Consider the following 21,220-nt stretch of genomic DNA (forward strand, 5'->3'; position numbering starts at 1 on the left):
TCCTCAGTCCCATCTTTTTTCTTTGTTTCAAACAAAATAATTCAGTCATACAGAAGGATATTCATGCAGTAACTGTGCACTTCCTAAGTGCCAGCGGTGTTCATGAGCCGAAGACTTGGCAATGAAGCTGATGCAGGTCCCTCCCCTCGGGAGCTGCCACGGGGGTGGATGGGGCCCAGGAGACATGACAGCAGAGAAACAAATGGAGTGGGGCGGGGGGCGGTGACGGCCACACAGGAAAGTACAGGCAGGTGAAGTGTATCCAATACATAAAGCGTAATACAGTAAACACCCAGGAATCCACCCCCAGTTCAATCGAATCTGAGCGTTGACTGTATATGTTTTGGATCTGTCACTTTAGATTTGTGTGACAAATGGTTTGACGACCCTATGGGCTTGTCCTAGTTCCTTTTGTCCCCACCCCACTAAAGTTGCCTCCTACTGAATTAGTGTTGATCATTTTCATGTGTTTCTAAACGTTTGCTACTTACATGTTACTTTAGCAAGACATGGCTTCATTTTGCATGTTTGCAGAAGCCATACAAACCGTGCACCAGAAAAATCACCCTGCATCTTGGGTGTTGCTTTCGTTTTGGTTGTGGGCGTGTGTCTTTATGTGTGCACGCCAGTGAGTCTTCGCGATTCCTGTCCGTGGGTGATCTGAGATCTTCAAATGTGATGCTGTGGGAAGATGCATTTTGTTTATCTTGTGGCTTTGCCACAAGATACTAATGTTAACTACCATTTATTAAATTCTTAAAGTGTTACAGATGTTTATCCCCTGACACTCTTAGAATCATCTGATGTTTTCGATTTTATCGCCTCAGTAATACACAAAGATGGGTTTTGAGAGTGAGTGGCAGTTTTATGATCACCCCCACTGGTAGGAGACAGAGCCAGATTCAAACCCATGTCCTCTGGTATGTAGGTGTTGCAGTGTGTGTCCTGGTGTATGTGTGGCTAGGGACACAGTCCTGCACAGAAGGGCTGACAAAGTGAACGGCTTCCTGCTGCCTCCCTCACAGACACTGTGATGGGTGTCCCAGAGGGGAGCTCCTCTTCCTTCGCAGTCAGTTGGAACAAAGTCCCACCCCCTGGCCTTGGTCTCCAGCCCAGCCCCTGCCCATTCTTCATCTTCACCCACGGCCTCCCCCAATCCCTCCTCTACCTCCCAACCTGGCCTGGTTGCTCCTCAGACACACTGCGCTTGCTCGCTACCTCAGGGCCTTTGTACACCCCAAATCTTTTGCCCATTTTTAAACTGGGTTTGGTTGGCTGTTACTGAGTTGCAAGAGTTCTTAGTAGACGTCGGATACAAGTTGTTAGATATATATTTTGCAAATATTTTTACAACTCTATTGCTCCTCGTGTGGCAATTATTATTGTTACTCTTCAGGCATTATCGTTATTACTATAATTAAGGGATATGGACCCAACTCTCTAAGGGCCAGACCCCGCCGTGCTTTCAAGGACCTTCCAGCTTTGGAGCGCACAGGGTACTCAGACTGAAGGTGGTGACTGCATAGACCTCACTGAGGGCAACAGGTCGTAGTCAGGGAACAGAGACTTTTATCACAACGACTTCTGGGGGCAGAGCAGACGAACCGAAACGCAGAGAATGAGCGCAGCGACAGCTAGCCGCCCCCACCCACGTGGGACGGGGGAGACGCACGCACGCGCCCACCCGCGAACAGAGACCGCCCCTCTTCCGGGACGGCGCCGACTGCGCGCGCAGCCCCTGCGGCGGCCAACCGCCGCTTAACGGCCGGCCCCGCCCCGCCGCGCGCGCACGTTTCCAGAGAGAGGCGGGGCCGGGGGGCGCGCCGCAGCACGTGCGCGGGGGCGGGGCGCGCCGCGGGCGGGGCGGGGCGGCGCGTGCGCAGAGGGCGCGAATGAGAAGGCGGGAAAAGACGAGATGGAGCGACAGGGAGTAGGCGGCGCTGGTTTTCTTCGCGCGGGCGGCGGTCGGGCGGACGGGCGGGGAACGGCCGGGATCTCGGGCTTCCCGGCTCACCCGCTTGTCCCCTGCCCCCGGGGCCTCCCCTCGCCCCGTTGGGCTCCGATTTCCTGACTGACCGTCGGGCCCTGACTGACAGCCGGCGGCGTGAAGGACGCGCTGATGGCGGGGCCCAAGGGACAGACCCCCGCGCCTGGCGCGTGGCGGGCCGCGGAAAGCGCGGCTCAGAGCCTGCGCCGCCCCGTGCCGTTCCTTCCTGGTCTCCTGCCCCTTCTTGCTCCAGGGCCTCGAGCCGTTAGCAGCACGGCCCGGGTCCCTGGCGCCCCTGCCCCCATCCCGGTCCCCGGCGCCCCTGCCCCCATCCCGGTCCCCGGCGCCCCGGTCCCCATCCCGGTCCCCGGCGCCCCGGCCCCCACCCCGGCCCCCGGCCCTAGCCCCCGGGGCGGCCCAGCCTCCGCGGCCTCTGAGGCGCTGGCTGTGCCGCAGGTGGACGCGCCGCCCGCCGAGGGCCCGGAGCGGGAGCCGCGGCCGAGCGTGGAGAGCCGGGAGCCGCCGCAGGCCGAGGAGGGCCGCGAGGAGGAGGCCGGCCGCGAGCCCAGGTGAGCGTCTCCCCGGAGCCCGCCGGCTCCGCGTCCCGGGGCATCTCGCGTGGCCGGGCGGCTCGGAGCGCGGGGACACGGCTGGAGCCGATGCTCCTGGGGGAGAGACAACCTGAACGGCGGCCCCGCGGGCGTCGGGGGCGCGACGTGCGCCGGAAAAACGGCGAGAGCGGCAGGTGGCCCCTGGGGGCGGAGGTCAGGGGAGCCGCGAGGACAGGGAGCACCGTGCCGGAGCAGCTCGAGCGGGAAGGAGCCGGTGGGACGGACGGGCGCCGGGGCTCCGGGTGAGCGGTGCCCCGGGAGGGTGGAGCGGGCGAGAAGGCTCCCCTGGGCCGCCGCCGCGCTGTCTGCCTGCCCCTGCAGAGCCCCTCACGGAGCGCGGGCCGGACTGCAGCGCTGAGAGCGCCTCTGGCTGCGTGCGGGAGTCGGGGCAGCAGGGGGCTGGGGCAGCAGGGAGGAGTCAGAGCTGCAGGGAGGAGTCGGATGAGCAGGGGGCCGGGGCAGCAGGGAGGAGTCGCAGCGGCGGGGAGGAGTGGGAGCAGCAGCGGGCTGGGGAAGCAGGGAGAAGTCTGAGCAGCAAGGAGAAGTGGGAGCAGCAGAGGGCTGGGAAAGCAGGGAGGAGTGGGAGCAGCGGGTAGGAGTGGGAGGAGCAGAGGGCTGGGGCAACAGGGAGGAGTGGGAGCAGCAGGTAGGAGTGGGAGGAGCAGAGGGCTGGGGCAGCAGCTGGCCTGGACCCCCTGCGTGCGGAGCGGCTCTGACGCTGGGTGGGTCTGTGGAGCCGGTGAGAGTCTGCATGGATGTGCGGAGCCACAACTGACAGAAACTGCTCGTGGATCAGATGTTGCAGAGAAAGAGCAGCGTTTGGAGTGACCCCCCAAAAGTTTCTGTCGTGCACATTTGCTTCTTCACCAACAGCTTATTGAGGGTCTGGCCAGGCTCTGTTTCAGACGCTGGGGACACTGCCGGGAGCAGAGCAGAAGTCCTGCCCCCTCGGAGCTGACTTTCACCCGTGATCTGCACTTAGGGTCCCTCCACGTCTTTCCATGGCAGATCGCTCATTTCTTTTTAGCGCTGAGTAATACTCCTTTGTCGGGATGGACCACAGTTTATTCATCGACCCACCTGCTGAGGCTTGTCTTGGTTGCTTCCCCGTTTTGGCAGTCATGAATAAAGCTGCATAAACATTCATGGCAGCTTTCCATGTGGGTGTCCGTTTTCAGCTCCTATAGGCAGATACCAAGGGGCACGACTGCTGGATGGTGTCTAAGAGTGAGTGTAGTCTTGTAAGAAACCACAGCTGGGGGCCAGCCCGGTGGCACAGTGGTTAAGTGTGCACGTTCTACTTTGGTAGCCGGGGGTTCGCCGGTTCGGATCCCGGGTGCGGACATGGCACCACTTGGCACGCCATGCTTCTTGCCCTGAGCCTCAGTCTTCAGGGTTCACCACGTTGTCACATGTCTCGACTTCGTTCCCCTGTGTGGCTGAGTAATATTCCGCAGTATAGCCCCACCACATGTTATTCATCTTTTCATCTGTCGATGGCCATGTGACTTGTTTCCGCTTTTTGGACATTGTGAGTAATACTGCTGTGAACATCCACGTGCGAGTTTAGGTGTGGACGTACGTTTTCATTCCTCTTGTGGATACCTAGGAGGGGAATTGCCGAGTCAGACAGTGACATGTTCAGGTTGCTGCTTTGTGTCGGTGGGAGGGGGCATGAGTGGACGTGCGGAGATCAGGTGGGGGCTCCTGGGGGCGTGGCATCCATCAGGGCAGGTGGAGAGCCGCTCTGTGGGGTAGGGGCCAGTTAGTGTGGCATGAGGACGCAGGCAAGCCGAGGACGACTCCTGGCCGGTGTGCTCACAAGACAGTGAGAGGGCCGGCGGGGCAGGCACTGTGATGGAGAGCGGGGCTACCCTGGCTGCTGGTCTGCTGTGGTGTGCTGCAGCTGGCTCCTGCCAGCGCACGAGAGCCAGTCGTATACCTCTCTTCCCAGCCGGCCAGTTAGCGGCTTCATGTTGGAAGCTTGAAATTGGCTTTTGTGGGAGTCTTTGGATCATGGAAATTGGCAAACACTGCAAATGAGGGCTTTTTTTCTCCCTCACAGAGAGCCAGTTGCTAAATGCTCACCAGCACACCACTGCTCCCTGCTTTCTGGCTTGGGGTGGTTTCCAGTAGGTGGTGGTTTCGCTGGCGGAGGTGAGGGCACAAGGTTCATTTTGCCCTTGTTGAATTTGAAGTGGCCGGGGACATGCACATGAACGTGTCCAGGGTACAGTAGGACTTTCTGACCCAGGAGTCAGGGTGGAGCGAGGGGCTGGAGATGGCATTGTGGGAGTCACTGTTTGAGTGGCAGCTGTGGGGTGAATGAGCTCACCTCGGGACAGGGCCCTGAGGACTCCGGGCATAAAGCCAGCTTCCCCGACCTCCCACATTCCTCGGTTGTAAAGCAAGCCACCAGGAGGGATGGTTTCCAGGTGTGTGCCCTCAGTTGGAGACCAGAAAAAAGAAGGAAATGACTGAATACGTTTGCTGGATAACATCTTCCTGCAAATAGCATCTTTAGACCCAGATCTAAGTGGTGAAGAGATACAGACAATCGCAAATCATTTAGAGACTTTAAGGAGTTCCACAAGAGCTTTGGGCCGAAAAACAGATGGATCAGAACCAGTGCAAGGGCCAGTTAATAGATCCAGTGGCAGACACTCAGCGACATGATTAAAATGTGAACACATTTCGGGAGAGAGAAGCAGAGGGTGAGGAAGGGGCTCGGCAGCTCCGGTTCCAGCCTTCCCCCTTCCTGCCTGTACTTCAGCCAGACATCGTTTTGCCCAAGCGCCAGGGATTCTGTTGTGTTCCTCCTCGAATATTTGATTAGCTTGCCTCCCCTCCCGGGACTGCCGCCTGCGGTGGTCATAAGTGGCTGGCGGATTGTTTACTTGTATATCCGTTAGAGGCTGTGGAGGGAGGGCCCCACCGGCGGGCGGCTCTGGCTCGCATGCCTGCCAATCACAGCTTTACCTGGAGCGAACAGATGGTCTCTTCGCTTAGACCCATTTCCTCTGCCGCTCCTGGGCCCCCTGCCAGCCTGGGCCCTGCTCGGGAACACTGTCCTAATCCTCGCAGCCAAATTAGGGACTCCTCAGAAGCACAGACCGTAATAGATGAGTGCAGTGATGTGTTCACAGCCCCTACCCCGGCCCCCACTGCCTGACCCCTGAGCAGGCCACGCACACCGGCCTGCTGTGTTGGGCCGACTTCCATTCCCTGGCCTACATCCAGGGTTCGGCAACAGAAGCAGGCCCGGAACCGGGAAGCCAGCGGAGAGGACACTGTGTGTTTTGTTTGTTAAAGTTAATTGGTGAATGCAGGCCCAGGGAAGCCTGTGATTCATTAGCATCCTGATTAATATGCAGCTGCTGAGTATTAAGAAAAATGAAATGGAAAGGAATAAATCCCCAAAGGAGAGGTTGGAAAAATTCAAGAGGCTCTCTGCAGACATCTGAGGCGGGCCCTTTGTCCCATGACGAAATTTGAATGAGCTGAGTTCAAGTGATTTTTCACCATTTGCATAGCTGCCATGAAGCCCCGTTCCAGCCTCATCCCTCGAGCCTGGGAGAGGAGCGGCTTTGAACCCGTAGCAGCTCAAGCAGGTTGTGAGCAAGTACACAAAAGAAGCACCTGGTTATAGCACTGACTTTAATTTCATGCTGCTTCCACTGTCAACGAGGCAGCGGTGGGTACAAGGAGGCTGGTGAGCAGGAAGGTTACAGTGGGCTGCGGCAGCAGTTCGCTGACTTAGGTGTTGGGAGAGCATCTGTGCCGCCTGTGGGATGGGTAGAAGGCAGTCCCCACCCTGAGTGTGCATGCCCTGCTGGGAGCCAACGGGTGTAAACCCTTGCAGCACTGCAATTAGTAAGCGAAGGTGTGGTGGGGGTGCCCTGGCCAAAGCTCTGAAGGTGGCCTCGTGAAGTGGGCAGAAAGGGAAAGTCATTTCAGCCAAAGGCTGATGGGCTTGGTGAAATCCTGGAAGGTTCCAAATTGCTGGGAGTGGAGGGTGGAAAGAGAAGGTGGAGGCCAGGGCCCTGGAAGGCCTTGTGTGCTGCTGGGAAATTCACTTGATCCTGCGGCTGGCGCGGGCTCTCGTGGGCTGTGGAGCAGGAGTGGGATGTCACATTGTAGTTCTCAGGTCACTAGGGCCCAGGTAAGAAATGAGAGGCCTGAGGTCGCAAAGGGTTTGGTGGGGAGGTCAAGATCGATTTGAGAGAGGTTAAGATTTCGTGAGAGGATATGGAGGGACAGGGAGAAGCCGGGCTCCAAGCTGACTGCTAAGTATCTGGCTTGGGAACCGCATGGCTTTTGGTGTCATTCACTGAGCAGAGAGGGAGGATGAGGTTGGGTGGGGGAAGATGACCATGTTGGTGTGCAGATGCAGAGTTGAGATGCCTCTGGGACAGCTATGTGCAGAGGGCCCAGATACCGTTGGGTATGCCTTTGGGAGCTCAGGAGAGAGGCGTGGGCTGGGGATGATAAGTTTGGGGGTCGTGGAAGTGTGGCTGGTAATGAAAGGCCTGGCTAGCCACTCATTCATATATTCCACGCACCTCTTTTACTCTTCCCATGAGGGGCAGGTACTGGAGACAGCAAAACATCTTTTTACGAGAATGCTCAGGGAGTCTTTGGCTGGTCTGTCGTTTGCTGGCTGATAGGAGTCTTTGCTATAACACCTGTGTCAGTCAGAGGCATTGGACACAGCATCCTGCCTTGGAGGCAGATGAATTTTCGTGCTTTGTGTGAAGCCAGAGGAATGAGGAATAGATGGGAGAGAAGGTGTCCTTCATTCATTCAACAAACAGTGGAGGGCTTGCTATGTGCTAGGTGCTAGGAATGTGGAGATAAATGGGACACAGCCCCCTGGGGAGATAGGGATGTGAACAGTGACAAGCACATCGGTGGCTTCTCAGAGGAGGCAGTGGCCTGGGCTGGCTCTCACAGGTCAAGTGAGAGAGCAAGCAGAAAGGCCCCGAGGGAAGAGCTGGTCAGGAATACACTGAGGGCTCCCGAGAACTCTGTGCAGATGAAAGCTCCAGCCCCCAGGCCCTGGAGCGCGGAGGTTCTGTGCTTGCATCCCAAGCTGGAGGAAGAGCTCAGGCAGTCGGGAGAAAGCCAAGAAAAATAATTTTATGGACAAAGCATCCAAAAGCAAGATAGAATTTTCTAAGTAATCAGTGCCTGGCTTGCAGTCACGGCAGACTTTACTGTTGTGTGTGCGCTGGTGTGCTCAGGAACCACTGCGTTGACACCTCTGAGTCTCAGCCGTTCAGAGCTGGAAGGACCTCAGAGGATGAGGATGAAACTGAGGACGCAGGGGGAAACAGGACACGGGCTGGGAGTCAGGCCAGCTGGGTGCCACCCCCAGCTCTGCTACAGACTGGCCGGGGATCCTAGCACAGTGTCTGGCAGCTGGGAAGTGCTTACAGATCAGACAGCACAGAGAAACAGCCAAAAAATAAAATAAAATGAAGCTTACCTTAAACATTCCATCTTAAAATAAAACACAAGTGGGTCTGCTGATCAGATTGCAACTTCTTTTTGGCATAAACCTCATTCATAATGCATTACCCACAATTTCCAGTTTTGTGTTTTTAGAGCAGAGCAAAAACTTATAGCCTGACAAGGCGATCTGTGTGCAGAATCCTAGATTTTCACCATCTTTGCCTAAATCTATAGTTGTCTCCCCCATACCAGATTTAATAGTTATGTCTTATTAGACTTACCTTTATTCATTCAATTTTGCTTTATTAGCCAGCTGTCATTTCTTTGCCATTTCACTGGCTAACCTGATATTTAATTCAATTACATGATTATAGTCACACATATAGTGTAGGACAAATGTAACTCTTGTGTGTTTAAAATTTTTTTTTTAACATAACTAACTCTTGACAGGCCACCTCACCTGGTGGAGCAGAGGCATGCAGCTACACTGGCCCTAGGTGGTCTGCGCGCTGCGGGCACCACCCAGCAGGGACAGAGAGCGAAGGAAAGGGATGCAGCAGGCTGGTGACAGGAAGGTCCACCTCAGAAGCATCTATATGTTTATAAATGGTGTCATTGACACTGTCTCAAAGCAGCACATTGGTGTAATAAAACGGCTGTGGGTTCTGGAGTTGGGCAGGTCTCCTTGTGGAACTGTGGGCACATTTTGTGTGTGCCTCTGGGTCTGTTTTCTCAGTTATAAAATGGGGGTGCCAGCACTGCCCCTCAGGGTGGGGTGTGAATGAACTAACTGAGTATCTCCTCGGTTGTGCCCCCAGCAGACAGCTGGTTCAGGGCAGCGCTCTCGGGGTGTCTGGCGCTGACCTCACTTTCCTGTACTTTCAGAAGTCAGGTCTCTAGCCCCTCTGTCGCCACCTCCAGTGCCAACCGCCCGCTGCTGATGCTGGAAGGGAAGTCAGGACCCTACTTTTCCTCTCTGGACTCGAGCATTGACATCCTGAAGAAGAGGGCCCAGGAGCTGATCGAAAACATCAACGAGAGCAGGCAGAAGGACCATGCACTCATGACCAACTTCAGGGACAGCCTCAAGATCAAGGTGACAGATCCCCCCCAACACTGTGAAGCCCCAGCAGGGGAGGGGGTGTCCTTATGTAAAAGGTGAAAGGGGAGGGAATGAACCCCTGCTGAGTATCTGTTAGGTTCCCCGATGCTAAGCGACTTGCGTACAGGACCTCATTTTCCCCTACAACGATCCTGCAGAGACTGGACCCATTTTATAGATGGGAAAAGTAAGGTTCGGAAGTAATTGCCCGACTGAGAGCCAGGATGAGGAGCCAAGGTCCATCTGCACCGCAGCCCAGCCCTCTTATTTCACGCCAGGGCCAATGGCTGTGGAGCAGGGGTGGAGGCAAAGCCAGTGTTATCACACCCACTTCTCCCCTGGATGTCGAATGGTCTGTGATGGGAAAGTAGGCTCCTCGACATGGCTGGGGCTTCTGTCTAACAAAGTCTGATGTCATGTTCAGGCCCCACATTAACGATTGTCCCCGATGCTTCAGAAGGCATAATGGACCCTGTGAGTGGGACAGCTGGATTCCACACGTCATTTCAATGACAGACTGACTTCTCCCCCTCCCCAGCCCTACCAGTACACACCCTGGTACAGCATAGAAATAGAGAAAAGCGTAACATTAGCAGAAAATATATAAAAACATTCCTACCATCCCACCACCAGAGGCCACTTTGTTGCATGTTTTCTTCTAGTCTCTGGTGTGTACCTTCTTCCTAATCTGGTTAAGCTTATACTATATACATAATTTTGCATCTTGCTTTAAAAAAAAATTAACATAGAGGCAATTACACCTCTAGTCACTAGAGCTGTTTTTACCAGTTTTATAAGACAAATTACAGAAATCTTAGAGAGCCACTTAGAACAAAGGTGTTGTGAGGTCTCTTGTTTGATTTCCCAAGAACATGTCTTATTCTTGAAAAGGTTTCGGACCTGACCGAGAAGCTGGAGGAGAGGATGTATCAGATTTATAATCACCACAACAAGCTCATTCAGGACAAGCTCCAAGAGTTCACCCAGAAAATGGCAAAGATCAGCCATTTGGAAACAGAGCTCAAACAAGTGTGCCACAGCGTGGAGACTGTGTATAAAGACCTGTGCGTGCAGCCGGAGGTATGACCACACTCGCGGGGCGCACCGGAGGAGGGAGGGTTGGACCGGCTAAGAGGGAAGGAAGGCGACAGAAACCAAGGACGCTGGCACCGGCGCCCCGCCCTGAACCCCACACCGCCACAATCACCGCAGAGGCCTCGGCGTGCTCGCCATCTCGCTTGTGGCCCCTGTAACATGGTGTGTCTGAGCTGAAAAGCCAGCTTGCTATTTCCCACAGCTGTGTGGTCAGCTCTGTGGTGACAGAAAGGACAAAGTTCCCTCTGCCCACAGCCCTGAGCCCCGGGCTGTGCCTCACCTGGGTATAGTTATTACAGCAGAGCCCAGGACTCAGATGTGGGCCAGTCTCTGGGAGCGGGGGGAGATCCCGGCCACATCCCAGCGCCTCGCAGCCCCCACACGCGTTCATTTTTCCTGTGACTGGAACAACTTCTCGGTGGTTACAAGTAAATGAGGCCAGCGCTGCGGGGCAGACACACAGACCCTTTATTACTCTCTCTCCCCCTCGTTGTGCTCCAACATCCGGCATAAGGCACTCACCCCCAGATGGGGGGTCAAGGGGGCGCACAGGGAACTCCTGGTGGGTGGGGGGAGTTTGCTGGGTCAGACACCAGGTGGGTCTCACAGTTGGTCCGTGTCCTGCCTTCCCTCTCCCTGCCCCCTCATCACGAGAAGCTCCTGCGCCAAGGTGAGTGGAGTCCGTTCCCATCCACGGGTAAAAGCGGATTGAGAAGCTCGGTACAGAGTCCCATCTTCTTTCTAAGGAGCACACTTGAATGATTCAAAAGGGGAGTTTGGATATTTGAGAATCAGCGTCTCTCGCTTCCCACCATACACACTGGCTCCCCCTGCCGCCTCCCTTAAGGCACAGAGCATGGTATCTCCCAGGAAGGCCGGGCGCCGTGGGCTCACTTGCTGGCGGTGAACGCCTGGATGCCTGTGATGGCCCTTCCGAGGATGAGAGCATGAATGTCATGAGTGCCTGCACGGAAGAAAGGCAGAGTCGGCGTGGAGTTCTAAGTTCCGTCTCATGTTCCCTGCAGGCCGCTGCTTCGGAGGAAGAACAGACCCACAAAGATGGCGAATGCTGACAGTGGCTGGCAGTCACCTCTGAGTGACAGCCACCAAGAGAAAGCTCTGAGGCCACTGTTCGGGCCAGGCTGAGAATATTGTTTTTCAGAGTTCTGTAATGCATCTTGGCCCAAAAAAACCCAATGCTCCTTGTGCCAGACCCAAAACTACGGCGAGTCCAGCCTCCACCATGAGCCCAGTTTCAGGCCTCCCACAGATTCCCCCACCCCAACCCCGCACAGTTCATTAAACGTTTGACTTTCAACCAGCCATGCTTCCTTCCCAGGGAGGCGGAGAGCTGATGAGCAGGAAACACGTCAGGCCCTTGCTCACCCGCGGGGGGCGGGGGGCGGGAAAGCAAACAGTGACAATCGCTCCGCCCAGCTGATGGCCCGGGCCCGAAGCTGCCAGCACACCCCACATCCCCTGCCTGTGCATCTGGGGAACACTTTACAGTCCTCAGTGCTCTTGTTTGCTCCTCCTCAGCTTCAGGGCTGGAAGGCAGAGATTACAGCCTCCCTTTTACGGAGCAAAGTAACTGGGGGGCTGGCCCGGTGGCTAAGGTCACACACTCTGCTTCAACAGCCCAGGTTTCGCAGGTTCTAATCCCAGGCGTGGACCTACACACCACTTGTCAGCCATGCCGTGGCAGCACCCCACATACAAAATAGAGGGAGATTGGCACAGATGTTAGCCCAGCACCAATCTTCCTCACAAAACAAAAAACAAAAACCTGTCTACTTCCTAAAATGCAAATCTGACCCCATCACTCCCCTGTGTAAAACTATCTGAAGGCCCCCTCTGCTTGTCCTCAGGGTCATTCCCACACCTGTAGGAACCCCCACCCTCACCCCTTTCTCTTGCTGTTTCTGGAATGTTCCATCCAGAATAGCACACAGAAGTTATTTCACTGTCTCTACCCAGGGAGCTCCTACATCTCCCTCAAGCCCTAATGTGGTCCCATTTCCTTCCTAAGAGATGGAGCGCCTGCCTCCTCTTGCATCCCCCTCTATTTCTGCCTGGCTCCCACTGAATTGTACATTTTTTCTTTTTAGTTATCTTTTTCCACGTCTGTCCGCCCATGAGGCAAGGGGTTCTGGGCCCCATCAAATCATAACTAGGTGCCAGGTATAGACACCACAGCCTGCAAATGATTCACTTTTTTCTCCTAATGTAAGCTGGAGTGGTGACTGCTGTGTGAGCTGCATCTGCCAGCTTGCTGGGCGCCATGCCCCACTCTGGGCATGCCCAAGGAGGCCATAAGCAGGCTGGGGGACACCCCTCCTCCCGAGCATCATGGGGAAGAGGGCCAAGAGCATTTCACTTCCTCATCCCAGTGGGAACCGCTCCAGATGAGGGACATGGGGGGACTTACCCCATGTCGCACGGCCAGTTGGTGACAGCTGGGAGTAGAACTTGGCCTGTTCCCCACCCCCCTCACTGCCCCTCTTCCCCAGACAGTGAGGCTGCTGTGACCCCCACCCCAGAGATTCGGCCCCACCTTCATAGGTGTTCACAGCCTCCAGGTTCATGGCGTGCCGGATCACGTGATACTCGTCAGAAATGCCATTCCCCCCTAGCATGTCTCGGGCCTGCCGCGCGATGTCCAGGGCCTTCCCACAGTTATTCCTCTTCAGCAGGGAGATCATTTCTGGCGTGGCCCTGGGAGCGGCACAGACGTGTAACAAGTGTTAGGTTACAAAGAACTGACCCCACTCTAGGCTCCCAGCATCCCTGCGCCCTGGCAAAGCCAGCCAGGGGGAGGGTTCCCCGCATCACAGTCACAGCAGCAGACACTGTGCTTCCAGTGCGGGACAAGGGATGGGCCCGGGCCCATCAACGCCAGAAGGGATGGCTCCCTGGGGGCCACCAGGCAGGAAGGACCTCTCTCCCCAGGGCCAGCTGCCACCATGCCCAGGAGGGGCACAGGGTCCTCCTGCCACACGCAGCTGCCCCGCCCCCACACACAGCCCCTACTTGTCCTGATCCTTCAAGCGGCCGAGCTGCAGGCAGGCGTGAAGGCCCAGCGTGATCTCAGTGAGCATGTCCGCCAGCTTCTTCTGAATCAGCTGGTTCCTGGCCAATGGGACGCCAAACTGGATTCTGGGCAGGCAAGGTCAGGGTAAGTGCGGGAGTGTGGGGAAAGCAGGCCCCAGTCCTGGCCCAGGAAGGCTTCCAAGCTGCCTCAGCGCCCCTGGCCCCCCAAAATGGCCTGGCCTGGCCTGGGCTTGGCCCCCTCCCTGCTTAGAAGCACTTCCTCAGCCATTTCACAGAGGGGAATTTCAGTCTGGCAGGCGGGGGTGGGGAGTCCCTGTGGGATAATGAATGCAACCTGAGGCCCCACCCCCAGGAGACCTCAGGGCAGCCCCCACACACCTGTCCAGGGTGTACTGCCGGGCCGTGTGCAGACAGAACTCGGCGGCTCCAAGCACGCCCCAGGTGATACCGTAGCGGGCGTTGTTGAGGCAGCCGAAGGGACCCTGTGGAGTTGACAGGGGCCTCGGCCCCCAGGAGGAGCTGAGAGGCCCCATGCAGAACCAGCTCTAAAGTAGGGGCAAGCCCCCTCCCCAGGCACCCAGACACAAGTCAGCCTAAACAGGGCTCAGGGCGGCCCTGGCACCAAGGCTCCTGCACAGCAGGTCTCACTCAGTGCCTGCTCCCTCTTGGTTTGCACACAGCGCTACCCGGGCTGGGGGCCGGCATGTAGGGGCCGATGTAGGGAGACAGGAAGATGCACCTGCCCAAAGGACTAAGCTGGGTGACGCCCAGCTGTGTCCTGGGCAGAGCCAGCACGAGTGAGGTGGTCACCAAATGGGGCAGTTTCTGCACATCCGTGAGCCAGGCAGAGCCTCCGAATCACCGCTGTGTGGGCTCCACAAGCACAGGGACCACGTCTGCCTGGTTCCCGGCACGAGGCCTGCCCAAGAAAGGCGAAGCAGCGGGTGACCTGATACCAGTTCCCAAGGTGGCCGCTGCTCACCGCCAGCCCGGACGCGTTGGGCAACACGTTCTCCTCCGGCACCTCCACGTCGTCCATGACGATCAGGCCCGTGGCCGAGGCCCGGAGGGAGAACTTGCCCTCGATCTTGGGGGCCGACAGGCCCCGCATCCCCTTCTCCAGCAGGAAGCCCCGAATGCGGCCGTCTTCGCACCGAGCCCACACCACAAACAGGTCGGCCACAGGTGAGTTGGTGATCCTGGAGGTGGGACAGGCAGTGAGGGGTCTGGCCCCCGCCCCCCGCCCCTGGCCACCCGCCTGAGGTGTCAGGCCCTCACCAGGTCTTGGTTCCATTGAGGGTGTAGCTCCTGCCTGAGGGGTTGTGGCGGGCTCTGGTCTCCAGGCTGCCAGGGTCGCTGCCGTGGTTGGGTTCTGTGAGCCCGAAGCAGCCCAGGAGCTCCCCCTTGGCTGCAAGCACGAGACAGGGTCATGGCTGTTTGTCCCCCATTCCTCCCCCAACTGAACACTGTCAGCCTCTCCACCGAGCCAGGCCAAGCAGATCCGGCCCTGCCTTCACCGCACTCTCAGGTGGTGAGGGGACAGGTCTTCCCCAGGCCATAGTCACAATGCCCTGATGAGGAGGGGCCCCGCAAGAGGCAGGAAGGAGTCAACCAAGCTGTCTTTAAGGGCAGTGAAAGGGCAGAAGGAGGTTTAGAGAAGAGCAGTGGATGTGCAAAGGCCCAGCAGTACATTTGGAGAATTCCAAGTAGCTGAGTCTGGCTGGAGAGGAGCAGTCAAGAGAGTGGCCAGAGATGAGGTGGGAAGGTCAGCAGAGCCTGCTCATGCGCGGCCTCATGGACCCAGGCAGGAAGCGAAGACTTTGAACTTTGGGTGGGGCTGAGGGAGCACAGAGAGCAAATCAAGAGGGAGACGGTGGTGCTCAGACAGGGGCAGAGTCAAGAGAGACCTAGGAGGGGACGGGCAGGGTCAGATGTGGGGTGAAGCTCAGGGTCTGGCAGGAGGTCTGAAGGGCCACTGGTGCTATCCTTGAGATGGGGACAGAAGACAGGCTCGGGAGAGCCCCACCCTAGACTGCTGGGACTGTCTTCCTTCGAGCAGGCCCCACAGGCAGCCGCTCACCCAGCCGGGGCAGGTACTTCTGCTGCTGCTCCTCGCTGCCGTAGGCGTAGATAGGGTACATGACGAGGGAGGACTGGACACTCATCGCCGACCTGTAGCCACTATCCACCCGCTCCAGCTCTCGGGCCAGCAGCCCATAGGCGACCGAGGAGACTCCAGCACAGCCATGCCCTGGTGGGGGGAGGGGAGATGGGGCAATGGGGGCCAAAGCTCTGTCCTGCTGGGACCAGTGAGTCCTCAGGCCGGAGAGAGTGCTACATAGGGGCGCCCAACGAGGCACCAAGCTGGCCCTAGCTTGAGGGTTTATTCATTTCATCCCCACAGCCGCTTTCAGATGGAGGGGTAACAGCCTCACTTTACAGACTGGGAAACCGAGGCTCAGGGAAAGGTAGGGGCTTTCCAGGACACAGTGGGGGCTGCAGAGTATGCAGAGACTTGTCCCTACCTTTAATGGTGGGGCCCAGCACACCGAGCTCCCCCATCTCCAAGATGATCTCCCGGTGAAAAACTGCAAAGGGACAGATGCCCAAGTTCAGGCCCAGCTCTAGCCCACTGGATCCCCACCCCAGGGACAGAGGAGCCCAAAGGCCGGCTAATGCAGGCAGGGCTGGAGTGCAGGGTGGAGGGTGCGGCCCGCCTGGGCACCTTCGTTGCGATTGGCCAGCAGGATGCGGGGCATGAGGCGCTCCTGGCAGTAGGTGCGGAAGGTGTCCCTGATGGCGATCTCATCCGCTGTCAGCTGCTCCTCCAGCACCAGCGGGTCCCTCCAGTCAAACTCCGGACGCGAGGCTGGGGCAGGGGGCGGGGGTCGGGGCTCGACTCAGCGCTGCCCACTCGACCATCTTGCCCTCCTCTCCCGGAATCCTCAGCCCCACCCCTCCACCCCCATCTCGCTCCCAACAAATGTGGGCTGCAAACAGGACTGACGAGGCGACTTCCTCCGGGAAACTCACTGCTTCACCGCCTCTGAACCTGGCCACGGCCCTGCCTACCCGCCCGCGCAGCCCTCGGACTCCGGGACAGAACCCACCCGGGGCAGACAGACAGCTGGACAAGGACTGCGGACGCACAGCGCGACGAGGGGGCCTTACATTTGGCCGGTCGGCTCTGTGTCTTCCCGCCCTTCTCTGCAAACACAGGACGGGAAGGTCACCCGAGAACGTTTCAGCGCCTCCACCTGCTCCCGCCCCACCCGCCTGGCCCGGCACTGACCGGTCTGCGCCGCCGCCGAGCCCCAGGCGCGCAGGGCGCGCAGGCCGGGTCTGCGGCTCAGCAGTCGCACGGAGACGCCTCTCAGAGCCATGTGGGCAGCGGCCGGGCGCGCGGAGCAACTACCGCCGACCTGGAGGGGTGGGGGCGTCAGAGCGGAGCGGCTCCCACCCGCAACCCGGCCACGGCGCCCCCACCCCCGCTCACCGCGCAGCCCGCGGCGCCGCTGACCGTAGGCCTTTGACCTGGAGCTGGGGTGGGCGGAGCGGAGGCCGGATGGGGCTTCTCATTGGCTCGTCCTAGGACCGGCCCCCTCACGGCTCTGCCTGTTTAAAAGGGCCACGGCATCCGGGCCCGCGGGGACGGGCGCGCCCCGGCCGAGGCTGGGTTAGCCAGTTTAAGGAGCAGAACAGGAAAGGGCGGAAGGCGCGAGCGCCAATCCGATTGGCCAGCTGTAGTCCTGCCCTGATTGGCCCTAGGAGGGGGCTCGGCCCACTCTTGGTTGGTCAGTTTCGAGGGGCGAGTCCAGAGGGATTTTGAGTTAAAGAAAGAAACTGAGCCTCGAGAAAAATGAGTCCCGGAACCCAGGAGGCCAGACCTCCAGGTCTCCTTTGACGGGGTGCTGCGTGTGAGGGGAGGAGGTGGCCTCTGGTGGGCGATCTCTGTCCAACCTGTCTGCTAGTCTGTCCCAGGAAGCGCCTGTAGCCACGTGTGATCGGGTGTGTGACTTGGTGTGATCCCGCGTGCTACGTGATTCTGTGCATCTCTGTGTGTGATCGTGCCTGACTGTGTATCTGTATGTGGGTGGGACTGACTGTGCCTGTGACGTTGTGGGCTGTTGACTGTGGGTGGTTGCGTGCCTGCGTAACTGTCTGCGACCGTGTAAGTGTGGCTGTGTCTTTGTGGTTTCTTGTCTGTGTAATTGCAGCGTGTAATGGTATTCTGTGTGATCGTGCGTCTGTGTGTTTGACTCTGTGCTTGATGGTTTTCCCTCTAGATGTAGCTGTTATCTTTGTGATAATATGACTGGATATTTCTGTGCACGTCTGTGTGATTGTGCGTATCTATATATGTCTGTGATTTGGTCTGTGTGCAATTGTGTGTGATTGTGTGCCTGAGTGTGACATGCGTATATGCCTGAGTGAGTGGCTGTGCTCACCTATGTTGCTTTTATGAGCGTTCGTGTGGTGTGCATTTGAATCTGGGTGCATCACGCTTGACCATCTCTGTATCTGGAAATCACACATCTACCATGACCCGCCCATTTCCCAGTTGGAGAAAGTAAGGCCGAGAAAGAAGGCCGGTTTTGCTTTAGGTCACAGCAGGCCAGGTGTAGAGCAGGGACCAGAACGAGATCCGGACCTCTTGATTCCCAGGACAGGCCCTTGCCTGCCCACCCGGGAACACCTCTCCCCACTCTGGGTGGCTGTGTGTGTAGCGTGCTCTGCCTCACACATCGTCTCTGAGTGTGATGGGAGTCACTGTGGGGTTGTGTCTGAATGTGATCACTAGCCTACACATCCCCAAATACCTGGGACCTGGGTGTCCCTAGATGCTTCCACTTTCTGAGCCTCTCTTGACCTTATTATCCAAATAAAATGGTGTGAACCCTCCTCCTCACACAGCAGGGAGTCTGTCACCGCCCTGCAATGTCTGGGAGTCTGCATAGCTCTTGTTCTTCTGGACACCTCCCCTCCTGGAGCCACTGGCCCCTCTCTTTTGCCCCTTCCTTTCCCCAAAGCTCTCTCCCCTGCCCTGGAGCTGGTTGGAGTTCTCTGATGCTCAGGGAGTGTCGCAGGGTGAGGACAGCATACACACTAGGAAACCCAAATGGAGGCTCGGGCCTTGATGCCCTGGGAAGTCCATCATCCTCCTGGCTACAGGCTCCCAGGGGCCTTATCTCCCAGCCAAATGCCCTCTCTCTCTAGACCCTAATCCTCTTGCCTCACCTTTCAGAGCCAGACATGCCTGTTTCATGCCTCATCCTTAACCAGAAGATCTCTCCCTAAGACAGACTCTGCTCTCCTCTCTAGGAAACCTCTCTAACTCCCACCATTTTGTTTTGTTGAAGGGAAATTCACATAACATAAAGTGAACCATTTAAAGTGAACCATTCAGGGGCTGGCCCTGTGGCTGAGTGGTTAAGTTCATGTGCTCTGCTTTGGTGGCCCAGGGTTTTGCCAGTTTGGATCCTGGGCACAGACGTGGCACCGCTCATCAGGCCACGCTGAGGCGGCATCTCACATGCCACAACCAGAAGGACCTACAGCTAGAATATACAATTATGTACTGGGTGGCTTTAGGGAGAAAAAGAAGAAGAAGAAAAGAAAGAGGAAGATTGGCAACAGATGTTAGCTCAGGTGCCAATTTTTAAATAAATAAAGAAACAAAGTGAACAATTCAGGGGCCAGCCCAGTGGTGTAGTGGTTAAGTTTGCGCACTCTGCTTCAGCAGCCTGAGGGTTCGTGGGTTCGGATCCCAGGCATGGATCTATGTACTGCTCATCAAGCCATGCTGCGGCCGCATCCCACATACAAAATAGAGGAAGATTGGCACAGATGTTAGCTCAGCAACAGTCTTCCTCAGCAAAAAGTAAATAAATAAATAAACAATTCATGGCATTGACATTCACAATGCTGTGCAATCACAACCTCCCTCTAGTTCCAGAACATTTCCATTACCCTAAAAGGGGACCTTGTCCCCACGAGCAGTCACACACCATTCCCTCCTCCCCGGCCCCTGGCCACCATCAACCTTTGTGTCTGTGTGGATTCGCCTGTTCTGGGCATTTCACATAGATGGAATCATATAATATGTGATCTTCCCTACTGGCTTCTTCTCACTCAGCATGTTTTTAAGGTTCATCCACATTGTAATATGTATTAGAACATCATTCCTTTTAATAGCTGGACAATATTCCACTGCATGGATGGACCACATTGTATTTATCTGCTCATCTGTTAATAGACGTCTGGGTTGTTTCCTCCTTTTGGCGATGATTGTAACTAATGCTGCTATGAACATTGGTGTACAAGCATTTGTTCGAGTCCCTGCTTTCAATTCTTCTGGGTATAAACCTAGGAGTGAAATCACTGGGGCATATGGTAACTCTTGTTCAAGTTTGTGAATGCTTAACTTTTTGTAAAATCGTCAGACTTTTTCATAGTAGCTGCCCAATTTTACATTCGCATCAGCAGTGTACAAGGTTCCAATTTCTCCACGTCCTTGCCAACCCTTCTTGTTTCCTGTTTTCTTACTATAGCCATCCTAGTGGGTGTATTGAGCTGAGTTTTACATCAGTTTTTGCTCCCTCCCGCTTTGTGGCACATGATCATTGTTTGTCTTTTTGAGTAAGGCATTTGTGGCACACGAGCTTTGTGTGTCTGTGTCTGGGCGAGGTTGTGTGCCTTACACTGTCAGGGTGCTTCACTCCATGGGGGCGTGGTTGTCTGCATTTGACTGGGTGCACCCCCTACGGTTGGGCCTTGGTAGCTGTGCAACTGTGTAACTAGATAATTACACACTGTGGCAGTGACAGGGGGCGTGACTATGTAAGGCTGTAAGTTTATAGGGTGCTGTGTGCGGTTGTGCCTGATGTATAGCTGTGTACATTACCACATCATTGTGTGTTCATGAACGGTTGTGTGCAGCCATGTTTTACGCTTTTGTGTCTGAGGCTACATCCGTGTTTGATGGGGTTGGGTGGCTGCATCTTCTCTAGTCCTGTGACAACACATCCAGGAGTCTCTGTGTGTCTGTGTGGTTGTGTGACTGGGTGTGAGTGGGTGACTGTGTGTGATTGTGTCAGTGACTGTCTGTGTGATGATGAATTCAGTGTCTGAGGGACTGTGCCTATAACACTGTGGAACCAACGTAGTGTATGATCGTGTGTCTGTGCACATTCTATATGATGCAGACATGCAATTATGTGTACAGACACTACACGGTCTGTGTGACTGAGGGACCAGGAATTGGTGTCGCTCTGTAGTTGCATACTGTGTGTGTGACTATGGACTATGTGTCTGTGATGTGTGTCCATGCTGTCCCTCATCCTGGGCTCCCAGGGCACCACAGTGAAGACCCCTGGTGCAGAATCTCAGATCCCTCCCCAATGTGGGGCAGAACTCAGGCAGCAGCCAGGCCCAGCGCAGGGGTCGGTGCGGGTCTCCTGCAGGTCAGGCACTTCCTGTGGCCTGATCCAACGGGCCCATCCCACCCAGCTGAGGGTGTCACTCCCCTCCCCAGCCCCATCGTACTGGAGCAGCTGTAGGGGTGCCAGCCTCAGCCTCCACACAGCCCCACTCCCTGTGGTGCCCCGGGGAGGACCCAGGGCAGACAGTGGCAGCTGACTGGCAGGGCTCCCTCCCACCACTCCAGGTTCAGACCTTGGGAGCTCAAAACCCAGGCAATTTCAAGCCCAGCTGACGTGAAGCCCCAGCCCCCCACCCTCTGGAGACAGAGCTTTGGCTGTTCTGGGCCCCCACCTGATAGCAGCCTCTGACATCTGGGGTGTCTGATAACGCTTGGCCTGGCAGGGAGTTCATGCCAAGTCCCGCCATCGGCACGGTTGCTGCTGTTTATTGGGGAGGGGGAGGGCTGCAGGGCCCCCGTCAGGGGGAGAGGGGGTCTCA

General features: G+C 56.7%; 2 protein-coding genes across 12 annotated transcripts; one reads left to right on the forward strand and one right to left on the reverse strand.

Moving 5' to 3' along the window:
• The first annotated feature begins 1,846 nt into the window (after positions 1-1,846).
• On the forward strand, positions 1,847-11,567 carry SYCE2 (synaptonemal complex central element protein 2). 6 transcript variants are annotated; one of them, XM_023645299.2, is made up of 5 exons: positions 1,847-1,930; positions 2,444-2,556; positions 8,938-9,148; positions 10,046-10,234; positions 11,275-11,567. In XM_023645299.2, the coding sequence occupies exons 1-5, from the start codon at positions 1,916-1,918 to the stop codon at positions 11,320-11,322; spliced, it is 576 nt and encodes a 191-aa protein (XP_023501067.1). In that variant the 5' UTR covers positions 1,847-1,915; the 3' UTR covers positions 11,323-11,567. The 6 variants fall into 6 exon arrangements, with proteins under 6 accessions (XP_023501067.1, XP_070129164.1, XP_023501068.1 ...); XM_070273063.1 differs by having other exon boundaries at positions 8,941-9,148; XM_023645300.2 differs by having other exon boundaries at positions 8,974-9,148.
• GCDH (glutaryl-CoA dehydrogenase) lies at positions 10,695-17,359 on the reverse strand. 6 transcript variants are annotated; one of them, XM_023645295.2, is made up of 13 exons: positions 16,821-17,359; positions 16,593-16,722; positions 16,472-16,507; positions 16,026-16,169; positions 15,826-15,888; positions 15,381-15,551; positions 14,579-14,708; positions 14,283-14,499; positions 13,679-13,782; positions 13,280-13,405; positions 12,804-12,964; positions 11,144-11,213; positions 10,695-11,002 (listed from the first exon to the last, which is right to left on the reverse strand). In XM_023645295.2, exons 2-13 carry the CDS (start codon positions 16,681-16,683, stop codon positions 10,897-10,899), a joined length of 1,419 nt encoding a protein of 472 aa, XP_023501063.1. In that variant the 5' UTR covers positions 16,684-16,722; positions 16,821-17,359; the 3' UTR covers positions 10,695-10,896. The 6 variants fall into 6 exon arrangements, with proteins under 6 accessions (XP_023501063.1, XP_014596943.1, XP_070129162.1 ...); XM_014741457.3 differs by having other exon boundaries at positions 16,797-17,010; XM_070273061.1 differs by having other exon boundaries at positions 16,411-16,507; positions 16,797-16,851.
• Positions 17,360-21,220: the final 3,861 nt, after the last annotated feature.

Source organism: Equus caballus, chromosome 7 (genome assembly GCF_041296265.1).
Source record: "Equus caballus isolate H_3958 breed thoroughbred chromosome 7, TB-T2T, whole genome shotgun sequence".
NCBI classification, from domain to species: Eukaryota; Metazoa; Chordata; class Mammalia; order Perissodactyla; family Equidae; genus Equus; species Equus caballus.